At 43.2% G+C, this 16,422-nt stretch overlaps 1 protein-coding gene across 1 annotated transcript in view; it reads right to left on the bottom strand.

Annotated features, from left to right (window-relative positions):
* MYO1D (myosin ID) overlaps window positions 1–16,422 on the bottom strand; it is a 333,146-nt gene that overhangs the window by 230,045 nt on the left and 86,679 nt on the right. Inside the window, exon 2 of the mRNA XM_075561385.1 lies at window positions 216–424. Coding sequence (XP_075417500.1) covers window positions 216–424 — 209 coding nt within the window. The remainder of the gene's footprint in view (window positions 1–215; window positions 425–16,422) is intronic.

A 16,422-nucleotide genomic window follows, 5' to 3' on the forward strand; every position in this document is an offset into this window, starting at 1 on the left:
AAGTGCGATATGTGTTTGTACTTGAACCCAAACCAGGAGATGACCAGAAATGATGAAAAGCATTTGGTATTTAAAGTTCTTTATAGGTTGTTTTCTTCTATGATATAGTTTATTTCTACCTTTTGGGGGTTGAGGGAGGTCAGAAATTTGGATCCTTGAGTACCAAATCAGTGAAATATGGTCTGACCTTGAAAGACTGGGGCCCCCTGGAATACCTGATATCATGATGCAGGTATCTTTTGATCGTCTTTTCATGGCCTTGTAAGCCGCATCGGCGATAGCAAAGAGGTGCGGCGGTCTCTCATAGAGTTCCCGACCTTTATACTGCTCAATCATGTCTCTGCCATAGATGTTCAGCGGCTTGTAGGGATTCACAGAAACCACAACTTCGCCAATGAACGTGTAGATGCGTCCTTTCTCGAATCTGTGCAGAAGGAGAACAAAAACAAAAGAACCAGCTGTGGTTTTATGGAAACGAGACTTCTTTCCTATGAGTTTCTTACGTCCAAGCATGTCCAGCTTCTCCGGGACCCATCTCTGGGGGTTGCCAGTTCACTGGATCTCAGTTTATTTTTGAAGTTAGTGTTCATGGCTGTGCCCCCGTGATGCCACTGGTTAAAACAAAAAAAAGTCTAGTAGGAGTTAAAAGCCAAGGAAGGAAGGATTTGAGTAGTTGGAACCTGGGAATTTCCTGTTTCCAAAATAGAGAAAGGTAAGCAAGGGGAAAAAAAATTAAAACAGTGCCAGGCGAACTAAGAAGTCCAGCAGGAAAGGAAAGGGGAGTGAAAGAGGCCCTGGAAAGCTACTTAGGCAGGTTTTCAATGCTAAACAGCAGGCCTGTCCGTCCACATTCACTTCATTCCTCTTTGAAAGTGTGCTCGGTGTGAGTTAAGGGAATAAAACCAGCAAAAACAGTAACAATCAAGATATTGTGAGAAAAGATCCCTTCTGCTAAGAATCCAATTTGTTTTTTAATGACAGCACATGATTCTGGGACACCGTTATAGCACGATTTGTTCAACATTCCCTTCCCTCCTGTAACTATCACCAATACGTAAAATAAATAAATAAATAAATAAAATCCTTGACACGCAATCTGAAAATCCCATGTTTTCTTATCTGTGGGAGACAGCTTCAAGAAGAGATAGTTGCTTGAAAGGAATAAATATGCATTTTGTAATGTATAGAGATTAAGATCCTATTTTTTCCTATTTAAAAATAAAATGTTAGCCCCCCCCCCCCCGAGAATGTAGTTGTTGCTGTTAGGTGCTGCCAAGTTGGTCCATCTCATCGCAACCCCGTGCCCAACAGAAACCCCCCCCCCCACGTCCGGTGCCAACCTCACCATCGTTCTTATGTTTGCGCCCATTGTTACAGCCACTGACTCTGTCCACCTCACCCAGGGACTCCCTCTTTTTCACCGCACCTCCACTTTACCAAGCATAATGCCCTTTCCCAGGGCCTGGGGTGACTGCTGATAACATGTCCTCTGTGTGTGTTTGTGTGTAACTGTGTATGGAGATAACTCATGTAATGAGGTTAAGTATAGAAATATAAGGAAGGCTACAAGCTATGTTTTAGATGCCCTTTAATACATACGGTGGAGCAGTGTGGACAGAGGGAAATGAGGAGAGAAGATCATAGCAATCATTTTTTTATAGCAATAATTTTCAAAACACCAAAAAAATCCACCCTCAGAATGTATGGTATAATGGCATTTGCTCAGAACTATGTTTATACTTTTATAAGGAAAAATTTAAATATCCGATTAAAAAACATGCACATCTATTCTTTAGACAGTAGCCCACACATATAAGTATATGTGAAGCAGAGGTAAGCCAGTACCCAAATGGACTTTTCTCTATCAGTGGTCACTAGTAACACACTCTATCTGCCTCTGAGAGATACTGATGGACATATCACATCTTTTTTTTTTTGCCACTTTTTCAAAATCATTTTATTGGGGGCTCGTTCAACTCTTATCTCCATCCATCCATCCATCCATCCATCCATCCATCCATCCATCCATTGCATATCACATCTTTAAGAGCCAAGAGGACTAGTGTGAAGATGAAGGCAGGAGAAGGCAGGAGGCAGGTCACGGATAGTTGCCACGTCTCCATAAACACACTTGTTGCTGGGTACTGGGACTGAGGAAAGGATTTAGCAGTTTGAGGGAACCAAAATTTAAGAACTTTAGAACCTGGAATAAACGTTTAGCTGGAACGAAGGTGTGTGTGTGTGTGTGTGTGTATGTGTGTGTAAATGATAATTAGTGGAGGAAATAAGCATGTGCTGATAACGCCAACAATAAATTAAAACCAAGCCTTTTCATCAAGTAGTGTTTTATTAAACAAGAGTTATTAACCAAGCTAAAGTCTTCTCTGCATGCGTGTACTGTGAATTTCTAGTGCGTTTTCCATATTGCTAGAGAGCAAGCTTACATCAACTCTAGCTTCCTTGCTGTCTGAGTCTTAATGCTCACCTGGAAACAGGAGCACTGAGACCTCGTGAAAGCCACTGAACTTCCACGTACTTCAGCGCCTTCATCTATAAAATGATGGTAATTATACTCCTCTGTATTCCTGTCATTGGAAAGTGCTTAAAAAAACATAATTAAGCTTATGCTTCCACAGCTATGTTATCCATGAAAGAAATTTTAAATAAATGCCTCTATTTGTATTCACACTACTATTTAAGTCAAAGCAATACCTACATGTGAGAAATGAATTGTAATCACAATTTTAATCCTTGTCTCAGCTGTCCTTCAACTCTACATCACAAGTCCACAACCACAAGTCACCACTCATTTCCAAAGACATACAGAAAGAGCTAACAAGCTAAGATTTCCACCTTGACATGAAAATTTTCAGGGTGTGTTCAATCCTCAAGGATAAAATTTAAAATAGACTTTTAAAATAGACTGTCCAAACAGAAAAATAAAATTGAAGAAGAAACAGAAGGATGCTAAGAGAAAAAATTACCCCATGTTCCTGGAACGCTGGGACTGCCCGAGACAGCCAGTCACACACGAGGTTGCAATGTAAGACCCCAGGGCTGTCCAGTCATGCTCTTGCTCAGTGGGTCATGTGGACAGCCGTTCAGAGATCATTCTCTAGAATGCCATTTCAGTATCAATATTTTGTTTACCAGACCCTCAAGCTAGCATTTGTGTAAGACCCAGAAGACAGAAAACCACCAACTAATAATTTGACAGCTAGTGCAAAGGTTCACTGAAAACACAGTATTTAATAGAGTGCTTCAGCGATTTCTACAGCATTAATGCGCACAGCCATCAAGTTGATTCCGATTCATAGCAACCCTATAAGATAGGGCAGAACTGCTCTTGTGGGTTTTGGAGACTGCAGCTCTTGATGGGAGTAGAAAGCCTCTTCTGTCTCCCTCAAAGCAGCTGGTGGTTTCAAACTGCTGACCTTGAGGTTAGGTGCCCAACCCCAAACTCACTATATGCCACCAGTTGCTCTCAATTGAAAGTTTGGTTGCCAAATAGAAAATGTCCTATATGGCTAAGTCTGGAAACCACCACTAGGTGGTGCCTAGTACACACTTGAACACCAAACCCATGTTTTCCATTTTTGTGGCATCCCATAAGGATGCAGAGTAGGCAGTAGAGCAATGCAATCATCAGTTTGCTTTGTGTGCAGGTGGATGGACGGGAATGACCCCAGACGACAAACAGGCAAGACCAGCTCTTACTAGAGAGCCAAAGGAGATGTTTTTGTGCCTCCTGTGCACAGACCTCTTATGACAAACTCATTGTATTCATTCTTCAAACGCTCACCCAGTACCTACTTTGTGCCAGACTTGAGTCCTGATCCCCAGGAAAGAAAACAAACAAAGAACAGGAAAGAACTGTAAATAAGTAATAACATATGGTGCGGAAGGTAAGATAATGAAGTTCAAGCTGCGGTGGCAGAGGTGATCCCGACGCCACTTTCACTGGGAACACTGAAGAATGGCATAGGGATGCCACAGCAAGGCCCACAGGTGTTCCGCCCGCGCGAGCTTCTTTGGGCTCCCCTGCAAACACACATACATTTGCACACACGCACGCACGCCTGTGCATGTGGGCCCATATACACTCATATGCACACACACACACTCATTCTCTCTTCTCACACTTTCTCTTTCTCCTCCCTTCTCCCTCCCCCCCCTCCTGTCCTCTCTTCTCCTTTCCCCCACCCTTTTCTCTCTCTACCGCCCCCATCCACTCTTTACATTAATGGGTTAATTCCCCCAAGTACTCTGCCCTCGTAGTTTTGTCCATGGTGTTCACTGGACCTGGAAGACCCCTTTCTCAGGCTCTTCTTGGACACCCTCCCCTCCCCAGCAGATTCTCGCTCCTTCAAGAGCCTCCGAGGCAGCAAGGCAGGCAGCTCCTCTCTGCAGCCGTTCTTAAATCCCATGGCCATCCCATGAGGATTAGTATCCTTACACTGGTCGGGATTATTTTTTTCCTTTTAGAACCCCCCCGCCCCCAAAAAAGAACTTTCCAAATGCATATAACAACCCCAGAGTGATGGATTTTTTTAAGTCACTTTCTTTTTCTTTTAAAAAAAAATCATTTTATTAGGGGCTCATACAACTCTTCTCACAATCCACACATACATCAATTGTGTAAAGCATATTGGTATATTCATTGCCCTCATCATTCTCAAAACATTTGCTCTCCATTTAAGCCCCTGGCATCAGCTCTTCATTTTCCTCTTCCTCCCCACGTCCCCTCCCTCATGAACCCTTGATAATTTATAAATTATTACTTTGTCATAACTTGCACTGTCTGACGCTTCCCTTTACCCACTAAAAGTCACTTTCTTTAAGACATTACATGTTTATAAGAAAGGCAAAGTATGTTGGTTGACTTCTGACTGAAATACAGAAGTTAAACAACGTTTTAAGCTTATGAGGAGCCAAGGAGAAGACATGGGTAAGAACTTAGATGGAACAACAATGAATTCTGGCAGGTTGTTAAGAAGCCGGTTCCTAGGAAGTCAGATCACTCAGGGGCTCACTAGGCACACCCTGTGCTCTGGAGAAGGGTCAGAGCATGGAGCGGGGGATGTAGGCCAACACCCATGAAACGCTACCAGAGATAATGAAGTGCGAGCCGTGGGCACACATGAGCTAGCGTGTGCGTGGAGGACTCAGAGCAGAAGCTTTTGCTAGGGAATGTCAGGAACTAGCTGGAGAGCAGGTTGAAGGCGGATTTGGCATTGATAGGAGACAAACCCTGTGGTGTGGTCTATCTTTGACAGCCAGGCCGAAGACGTTTAAACTTGATGTGACCAGAAACAAGAAATCCCGGGGAGATTTTTCTTGCTAAAGTGACCAACAGGGCCTGTACGGAGAAGAGTGACGGTGGAGGGGGGAGATTAACAGTTGTTTCTGTTAACCGGAAACTGGTAAGACCTAAAAAACATGAACATGAGGAATATAATTATCCCTGCACTGGGAGGAAGAGATTCCCACTCACTCCGTACCTTCAAGTTGCTTCTGACGCACTGTGACCCTATAGGGCAGGGAGAATTGTCCCTGTGGGTTTCTGAGACCATTACCGGTTTACTGGGGCAAAAGGTCTCATCTTTCTCCATCAGAGCGGCCGGTGGGTTTAAACTGCTGACCTTGCGGCAAGCAGGCCACACCACCAGGGCTCCATGGAAGAAGAAAAAAGGAATCCTTTAGGGCAGCGGTTCTCAACCTGTAGGTCGCGACCCCTTTGGGGGTCTAACGACCCTTTCACAGGGGCTGCCTGATCATAACAGTAGCAAGATGACAGTGATGAAGTTGCTAGGAGAATAATGTTATGGTTGGGGGTCCCCACTGCATGAGGAACTGTATGAAAGGCTCGCGGCCTGAGGAAGGTTGAGAACCGCTGTTCTAGGAGGCTGAGGTGAGGCTGAGGTTCTTAAGGTAGGTCTACACACTAATAGAATTTAGCGTTATCCTTAGTTGGTTACTTGAAGGACTGATTGATTTCTAAAAATCAATTATAAGTAGGCAGAAAATTCTCTGTGAATAGTCTATTATGTATTTAATAAAGCATCATGAAAAAGTTTTGCTCATTTATCTCATGAGGAGCCTCTCTTTCTGAATAGGTGTTACTTAATCTCATTATTGATTTGGTCTGTTTTCCCCCCCTTTCCAATCCAATTGAAGTCTTAAGTTGGTATAAGCAATCATATTTCTCAGGGCATTTATCTACTAATTTTGCTGCCTTTTTTTTTTTTTTTTTGGCCTTCTCTTATCTCCCCACCAGTTCCGATTTGGGTTCCACTCTTGCACTTCAGTAAACTGTGTTCAAACTTTCCAAGTGTTCCGAATGAGATTGCTGGATTCCTTGGTTGATCCTCTGTCCTCTCTTACTTGGCATCTCATCAGTATTTAATACTAACTTCCAGTTCCTCAGTACCCTCTTCCCTTGGCTTCTGTGAAGTCGCATCTCTGGGCTTTCCTTCCTACTTCTCCAGGGTGCCTTGGTCAGTCTCTTTCACTGACTCCTAAACATTTCCACCAATCTCTGAGCGTTCAAGTGCTCTCAAAGTTGATCCAGGATCAACCACAAATGCCACTCAAAAGAACAAAACAAAAAACCACACTCACTGCCATCAAGTCAATTCAGACTCATGGCGACTCCTAAAAGCAAGGTTAGAACTGCCCTGCGGATTTCTGGAACGGTAACTTTATAGAGAGCCCCATCTTTGAAGGCACTCCCGTTGAAGAAAGCGACCTGTAGTAACAACATTGTGGCTATATTCTACCTTCTGAAAAATCAATAATGAGAGAGCAGCAGAAAAATGAGATAGAAACAATCTCTCAAGAAACAAAGAACCACAATCTATGCGAGAGGTTGCTGAATGCTGTGAAAACTAGGCTAGGCTGCTCTGCACGAGCAGCAGATGCCTCTCAGTTCTTGAGCAGTAGATCCGATTTCTCCAAAAGTTGGTTCAAGTTCCCAGTAGCTGAACCAACAGCTTTGTACTAGAAATGGCAGGGTCCCAGTCTGCAGGTGACTGGGGGACAGACTGAGTCCCATTCGACATGAGTACCTGAAAGGTGGGACCAGATGAAGAAATGAGCAGAAATTATACTTCTGCAAAAAGCAGGCCATTAGAGCAGTGAGGTGAAAAACAACAAGCAGGTATAATTGCTTTGAGGCAATGATCCTGATACGTGAAGAGAGGCAATGATAAATCACCTCCAAGAAGCCTTGCACAGACAGGGGGCGCTCCTTGCTAGTCAGGCAAGCATCTTGCCTCTTCAGGGCAGAGTGCTGGTGGTGAGAGAGGGTTTTCAAGGAGCAAACACACACCTGGTGATCTTCTCTCCTGCAGTCTCTTCCAACAGCTAAGTAACCCAGGACGAACCACACCTCATTGAAGATGACACTGATGAGCCAGAATGGGGCCACCAGATGGTTCAAGAAAAGAGTAGGTAAGGAACACGATAGGCAATGGCAGATCAAGAATAAAATAGATAGATGCAAACACCTCATGGAGTAGAAAGACTGTGTAGAGAAATACATATTTCTGTAGGAAAGCAAAGAATGTAAACAAAATATAGGCCTCTGAGATAACATATCAAAGAAGGCATCATTAAAAAGAGAGAAATATAGAAGATTCTTTTGTGTTAGTCTGGGTAGACAAGAGAAACAAATTCAGAGACACTCATGTGTATAAGAAAAAGCTGTATATACAAGAGCAATTGAATATTGAGAAAATACCCCAGCCCAGTCTAGATCAAGTTCATAAGTCTGATATTAGTCCATATGTCTGATACCAATCTATAAAGTCCTCTTCAGACTCAAGAAACACATGAAATGATGATGAATGCAGGAAGATCACAGGCCAGTGAGTGGGAAGTTTTGTGGATCCAGGGGTGTTGCAAGTATCTTGGCATTGGCAGGGGTTCCATATGGCTCCTCCAGCTCAGGGCACTAGCGTAGTTCCACGTGTCTTGTCAGCTGCATCAGGGAGTGAGCAGACAGACAGTGTCTCCCACCTCCAAGGAGGGAGACTAGAAGAGGAGTTCCCAGAATCCTCAAGAGAAAGCCATACCCACATAGAGGTCTCATTGGCTTTGACCTGATTGACAGGCTAGATGCCACCCCTTCACTCTTAATCCTCTCAAATTGACACACGATTACATAACTACCGCATCTTTGAAAGAAAATAAGAAGCTGGAAGAGCTTAAGGGAAAACAACAGAAACAGAATACTACAGAAACACAGGTCTCATTGGAGGACAAGAAAGGAGAATGCACATGAAAAAGGGGAAATGGATGGGAAGAAGAAAAGGCCGAGAATGCCACACCAAATGTAACAGAAAATCCAATTTAAAATAAAGTTGAATATGTGTGTGTGTGTGTGTGTGTGTGTGTGTGTGTGTGTGTGGAAAATACTGGTGATCGTTGACAACTGGCGCCACTGAGGACATTTTGGTGGCAGTTCGAAATAGTAAATGATTATGTATGTCCATGGTAAATGCCAATAGCGCGTGTTGCAATATGGACTACCAACATTAGTCACACCAAAATGAATTCTTTGAAAATCTGTCTCAGTCATACAATTGCAGAAATGCATATGAAATTAAATGCCAAAAACAAATATAAAAGAGATACACCCTCCCCACCCCCACCCGGTAGATAAAAAGCTTTGAGAATGCAGTGTTAGCCACCTTCCTTGAATGGCGTGCTGCTTGGTGTCTACGCCATGCAATGCACATACACTGCTCTCTTTACACCAGCAACCGTGATCTTGAAACAGAAATCGCACTGCTCCTGGCTGCTATCGCTTTACAACCTTTCGATGGGCAGCCTCCACCTGAAGCCAATCTCACCTCAAGCCAGCTGTCTGTCTATCCCCTTGCCAGGTGATCTGGCCCAGACACAGCCAGTCCTCTCCCTCCTCTGCACCAGCGACCCCAGCCCCCGCTGGGTTCTTGAACAGTAGTTACTGCAAGTAGATTTACCCTGATTTGTTTTCCTGTTTGTCTCCAGGAGACTTAGAGACCATCTCTCTCGTTTATTATTTTAGTATGCAGTACAGGCTCTGGAATTTAGCAAAGGATGGCTAAATATTTGACATGTTTAAAAAAGGACTAAGTAAATGAATCTCAATTACCTTTCCTCTCCTCTTTTACAACATGGTTTTGCTTCCTATTTCTTAGGGAAAATTACAGTTTCTTAAATCACTTAACATCACCAGTCAACTCCAAACTCAAACTCAGTGCCACGGAGTTGATTCCGACTCACAACGACCTTGATCGGACCGAGTAGAACTCCTCCTGTGGGTTCCTAGGCTGTAACGCCAGGGGAATGGCTGGTGGTTACGAACTGCTGACTTTGTGGTTACTAGCCCAGCCCGTACGCCAGTACACCACTATTTATGGAATGAATTCAATTCTCCCTGGCCACTTCCCCGCCCCAGACTCTTAGGAGTTTTAACACCAGAGGCAGCGGAGGAGGGATCAAATTCATCAAGAGTCACCTAGTCCTTCGAAGATGAGGCATAGTCCCAGTGTACCAGGGAAAACAATCTTCTTGCTTCACAGAACAGTTTCTGTCCTTCCAGAAGCAGAAAGCAATTTCGATTAAAAAAAGACAAGAACAGTTCCACTCCTGTTCTCGAGGCCCTGGGGCAAAGACAGGTGAAGCACTCCCTTACGACATGCACAGCTGGGTCTGAACTCTTCAGCCCTTCGGGGGAGAAAGGCATGGCAGTGAAGATTACAGACTTGGAGCTGTAAGGGGCAGCTGCACTCGACTTTATAAGTTCGCTATGTGTCGGAATCAACTTGACGGCAACAGGCTTATTTTTGATTTTGTGCTTTGTTTTGCTCTTACTCCTAGATGTCTTTTTCTCTGCCTCAAAAAATCCAATCTCTGAGGCAGGTGTTCTCATTGTTGGAGAATGAAGTTACAACACTTGCCTGGGGTTCGATTAGAATTAGAGGTATCAATGCAAACTCATGGTATATGAGGGAGGGGTGGGTGAGAGGGAGAAATGTTGTATGTACATACACATTTCTAGCTAGTTCTGTCCTGAGCTTAAAAGCAAAATGGCCAAATATTGGCTTGTAAATACCATTCTTCTTAATTAAAGGAACCCAGGACTCGTTGGAGAAAAGCTGATTCCAGGGTTGGGTCAGGAAAAGTACAAGAATTAGCCCAGAAAATCTTGTTGAACCAGAAAACAAAGAAGTACTTACAGAATGACAGAAACGTGTCAAAAAGACAGAGCTCCAAGATTGAATGAGCTCTCTGCTGACCAAACTTAAGCCTGTATGAGCATTAAAATAAAGACAGTTAACAGCAGGTCGAAATCCATTGCATAAAGTAAGAATCTGTACGTCTATATTGATATAGGCAAAGATGTCAATAATCCAGGAAGAAGGAAAAACATTGGATCCATGAAGACAAGGTGGAGCCCTGAATCTCTTACCAGGAAACAAGTTTAAAACTTTGAATTAAAAATATCCCATGAAGTCATTTTAAAATTAAAGTTTGGCTCAGTTGATAAAGAATGCTAGCTCGGCAGGCACTGTGCTCTTGTAAAGAATGGATGAGAACGTGGTCAACAGCGATTCCAAAGCCCAAACCAGAACTTCAAGGACTTAGATTGATGGTGGTGAAACAATATGGATAGACAGGTAATAGTGACATGATGTGAATATACAACCTTTGTCACTGAACTGCACATGTAAAACAGTTGACGGGGGTATATATTTTTATGTATATTTATACACACACACACACCATACACAATTGCGATTTAAAAACTCCCACGCCTCAACAACAAAAAGAAAACCCACAAATACACACAGGTTTGACAATGGCTATTTTGACATATATATTTATATATGTAAGGAGCTCTGGTGGTGTTGTTAGTTACCAGTTGGGCTGCTAACCACAAGGTCAGCAGTTCGAATCCAACAGTCTTCTACTGTAGAAAGATGAGGCTTTCTACTGCTGTAAAGATTTCCAGTCTTGGAAACCCTGAGGGGCAGTTCTACTTTGCCACATAGAGTCACTGAGAGTCAGAACTGGCCCCCTGTTTAAAAAGTTTGAGGACCCCTGGCGTAGAGCATGTAAGGGGCAAAATTATGAGAAGTTCTTAGTTATAATCATACACTTGGAAAGGATGAGATGCTGGGCCTGGGGGCTCAGACCACGGTATAAAGGGACACTAAGGTCAACTGCATAGCATAGCATTTCTCATCCTACTCTGATGCGTAGCGCGTCGGAGGTCTTCAAAGCTTGTGCGTGGCAAAGTGCAGTTACCGGTCTCTCTCAGGCCAAGCAAGGAAGAATGAATTAAAGACACCTGGGAACAATTGGTCCGAAGAACTAATAAACCACACAGACCTATGACGCTGAGACCAGAACTAAGTAGTGCCTGGCTATCACCGCTGACCACTCTGAAAGGGATCATAATAGAGTTGGGGGAAATGTGGAACAAAGCTCAAAATCATAAAAAAGACCAGCCTTACGGGGCATGACACAGACTAAGCTGAACTCACACCTCTAGCCAGTGACTGACAGGTCTATGAGGTGAACAGTAACATCGAGCAGGCAGGCACACTTCACACCAACCAACAATAAGAAATCGAATGGACAGCACCGAGCTGATAGATGCTCAGAGAACAGGGAGGGATAGCAAGGAGGAGGAATGAAGAAGTTAAAACGGGGTGGGTGGGGAGAGGAAAGTTACATTGTGGGAATTGCCAGCAATGTTTTGAAACAAAATGTGTATGGATTGTCGGATGGATGGAAAATCAATTTGACTGTAAACTTTCACCCAAATTGCAATAAAACGTTTAAAACAAAAACACAAAGTTCCATTTTGCAGGTCTCTTTAGTGACCTTGAATTTTAATTAATTTATTAATTTTGAATAGGCAAAGCTGACTTTTAGTGAAAGATTCAGACAATGAAGTTTCATCTTTCCCAAAGCTACTGCTACTTGTTACAAACATATGACACATACAGTTTTTTACACTAATGACATTTTCCCCCCTTTAATGAAAATGTACCTTTTGGTGTTAGCTTCACTTAAGTAGGCAGAGAAAAGCCTCATTCTGAAAATGCTGCACGGTATTCTACTTCATGCCTGTATTCACGCAGTAACATATTTAACCAGGTCCCAATTGGTCACTGAGGTTGTTACTGATTTTTTGTTACTATGACCAGTACAACTATAAATACGATTGTACGTATTTCTTTGTGAATTTGGAATTGCTGGTTCAAGGGTATGTACAATTTAAATGCAGGAATAACTGTCAAATTACTTTTCAAAGAGCTTACACCAATTTATACTTTCACTTAATAATGCATGAGAGTTTGTTTCCTGGGTGTGAGCTTTTAAATCCATGATCCTGGTCTATTCGGAAAGGACGAGCTATATTGAAGAGTTTCCTTCTCAAAGTGCACATTTTGACTCCACAGCTGCTAGGCCAAATGTACTCAATGTTCACTAGCTGACTGCTGACTTTCAATAAGGTTCCGTTACTTTCCCCAATTCTTAGATGAGACTCTCCAGAGGTGAAAACATCTTTCTTGTTTCTTTGGACAAAATCATGGTTCCCATGTGATGGAGTCAACGAGGCTGATCCCTTGGTTAGAATGTGAACTCCTGAGACGAGCAGAGACTTGAGTGCTGACTAGGTTACAGCGTGAGTGTCCCACACGTTGGGGTCCAGGCCCTGGGGCCCTGCATCTGAATTCGGGCCCTGCTCATTACTGACTGTGCATTCACAAGCATCTGAATGACTGTGAAGTGCCCACGTGTCAGGCACTATGCCACGAGCTTGAGTTACGCAGGAGAATGAAAACCAAGCACTGTTGCACTCAACTGCTTTCATAAATAGGAAACGCCATGCACCAAGCTCCATGGTGTGAGTTTAAAAGTGATCTACTCTTTATTAACCATTCCCCTTCCTGCCCTTGTTCACACCCATACCCACATCATCCTCCTGTCTCAGAAAAGACTTACAGTAACCACAGAGATACACAGGGTGCTGTAGAAGCTCTGAGAAAGCTCCTCAATTCACCTTTAGGAGTGAGAGGATTCAAAGAAGACGTCCCCAAAGAAACCATGTTGCTTGGCAGGTGAATTAAGTTTACACAGCTGACGAGCGCTCGGAATGCCGTTAGATGGTGGTGAGTCCGTCTGACTCTCTGCGCCCATATGACTAACACAACAGCAGGCCGCTGCTCCTGAACCAGCCTCATGATTGCTGTGTCTGAGCCCATTGTTGCAGCTACTGTGGCAACCCATCTTGTCGGAAACCGTGTCTCTTTCTGGTTGACCCTCTGCTTTACTAAACATGATGTCCTTGTCTAGGGGTCAGTCCCTGGGACAGGATGCCCTGTTATTAACACACTGAGGTCTAGAATCCACTACTTGGGAGAAGATGCTTGGGACGAACCAACGTAGCACATCAGCATGGTACATGGGTGTTGCTGGGTCCATACAACAGAAGAAACAGAGTACCACTAAGAAAGGAGACCCTACTTGTAGGATGATATGCAGGTTACTTAACCTCTCGCTTGACTTCTTCTTCTGAAATGCAAGACAATAATAGTATCTGCCTCGTAGGAGCGTTGTTGGAAGTAAATGAGGTACCCCACATACAGTGCTTGGCACCCTGCTGGTTTGTGGCAAGAGCACAATGATGTCAAGTCCTATTTTCATTATGAGCAAGCCTCTGATTCATCAGAAGGGCAGGATGCTCAGGTCCCACCTGGGCTGAGTTTGTTTATCCTCACAGAGAGGGTTATTTTTGTTAGTGAATTGTGATTCAGCTTGGCATCATGTCTGGAAGACAATCTCCTGGTAGTTCATAGGGACCCTTTAGCCCTAAGAACCTCAGTGAGAGGCTTCCCATGGGACACACAACAGTGGAGTCACTGGAGGTGGTTTTTTGTTGATGGTCGGTTCTGTCTCTTAGTTTTCTTCTCCCAGAGCAACATCTCTTCGTGGGAACAGAACTAAAGAGAGTTAACTGGAAAATATGATCTGGAGGGATCTGCTTAAATTATTTTACCTTTTCTTTTTTTAAAAAAAAATTTATTAACACAAAAAAGTCTGCGTTTGCTAGATCCATTAAGGCAATGCTTGCTTTAAAAAAAAACACACATTTCTATTATACATGAAAAGGAGCTCCTGCTGTCCTAGTGGTTACAGGTTGGGCTACAATCCTCAAGGTTGGCAGTTCGAAACCACCAGCTATTCCAAGGGAGAAAGACAGGGCTTACTACTCCTGTAAGCTGAAAGGGGTAGATCTACTCTGTCCTACAGGGTTGCTATGAGTTGGTATCGACTCCATGGTGTGTGAGAGAGATTATACATGAAGGCATGTCTTTCAGGGAAATAGTGAGTTTAAATGTTCTTTCTGCAGTCTTAAATTTTAAAACTAATTTGTGCTAATCTGCTCACCCAGTCAATAAACATGCACACATATTTATTAACACTCACGTCCCAAGTACTGTGCTGGGAGTCATGAGTAGGAGGAAAAGAAGTGTCTGGCCTTACACGGAGACAGAGTAATCAGAAACTCAGACCCTGAAATGGATTTGAGGAATTCAGAGCTGGGCTATCCTAACCACAGGAGGGATGAGGTGGGGGGCGGGGGGGGGGGAGTACCAGGGCACAGGAGGTCTTGCAGGCATCTCAGGGCAGAATTTTAAATACTGACCAAGTCTGCATTTTTGTAAGATGCCTTTGGCTACAGGGGAGAAGAGATTAGAGCACTTTGTGATGGACCAGTCAGGAGGCCACTGCATTATCAGGCTAGTACTGATGATGGCGTCCATGGGGTGTAGCAGACGAGAGACACAGAAGTGAACAGATTTTTAGGAACAGAAGTAGAATTGGTTAGAGGAGATAATTTACTGTGTGTGAGAGGGGAAGGGGGTATGGGTAAGAATTGGGCAGCGGAGGAAGTGCACAATCCGGGAAGCAGGACCTGCTTCAGGCTGGCTATGAGAATTTGGGATATTTCTGAAACCAAATAAAGATGCTTCTAATTCTCCTTTCTCCTGTCATCTAATGAAACCAGATCGAGATCCCTTGGACACAAAGTGAGCAACACAGAGAATGACAAATCCAAAGCACCCAAGGCACAGGGGTGGTAACTAGAAACCCTGACGTCACTGGGGGCCAATACTGCAGAACCGGCTCCCACACTCAACACCAAAGTCAGAAAAGGATTTTAAAGAGATAGGCGCTAACTGGGCTTGGTTATAAATTATATTACTAGTCAAATTTGATCATGTCAGGTGACTTTGCGATTCCAACATCCATGTACATAAAACTATAAAAAATATAAAACACAAAACCTCCTGCAGAAAAGGCCTAGGCCATCTAGTTGAAAAAAGAAGGGTTTGAGATATATATTTTACCATGTCAATATGTGCCAGATCACAACAGCGTCGGTTTGCTAAAAACGCTGAGCAATCAATAGTGACAGGCCTGAACGTCTACCCTAAGACATACAAATGAAAATTTCGATTTCTATTTTCTTTCTAATCAACAATATGTATAATTCGAGTAACAAAGGGCTCCACTTTTTAGTCTTCATTTTTTCCCATGCACTCCCAGTAATCACTTGGTTACCTTGCAGGCCTAAGGAAGTGTGGTGAACGGCACTGTACCTTAACTGAGCTAGTCTGTTATCAATCAACACGGCTCAGGAATATAAACCTGGGCCGAAGTCCGAGACCTTTTGGTAGAAATGCATTAGGGTATGACCTGATAAGAATCAGGCATTTTACGATACTATAAACCACCTGAACTAGAACATTAAGTATTCTTGAAAAAACAAATTACACAAATGTCTAAGGACTTCAACTAAATAGGATTAATGTAAGTATTTCACTCAGTAGGTCTCTTGGGATGACAAGAAGACAAGTAAGTGTACCCTTTTAAATAATTGTTCTTCATTAAGTAAAGGAAGAAAGCCTCATCAGTGTACCTTGTCACTTTTTAAAAACTGCGGTTCCCTATCCTGATGTTCAAAACACGTGAAAGCTCTGGAAGACCTCCAGTTAGGCCTTCCTGGTGGTACTGAAAGTCTGCAGACAGCCAGAGGGGGAACTTTGGGGTACAGATTGGGCAGCAGTTTTAGCAGTAGAAACTGGGGACAAATAGATGGTTAAGCGGTCAAGTGAATAGATTATTTCCCTTTCAGTTTACTGAAAGAATCCATACCTGTTTTTAAGTTCAATAAACAGATTCACATGAAATTACTATTTACTGCGCACCTCTTCTGTGCTAAGAACTACCTATGCTGCAAATCACATGTTCATTAAATTACAAGTTGTCTAAAATCTTCTTTGTTTGACATCCCACACCCAGTTACACGGTAAGAGGAAAATCACCATACAATTAAATCAATTGCTTAAC

This window comes from Tenrec ecaudatus, chromosome 10 (assembly GCF_050624435.1).
Source record: "Tenrec ecaudatus isolate mTenEca1 chromosome 10, mTenEca1.hap1, whole genome shotgun sequence".
NCBI lineage: Eukaryota > Metazoa > Chordata > Mammalia > Afrosoricida > Tenrecidae > Tenrec > Tenrec ecaudatus.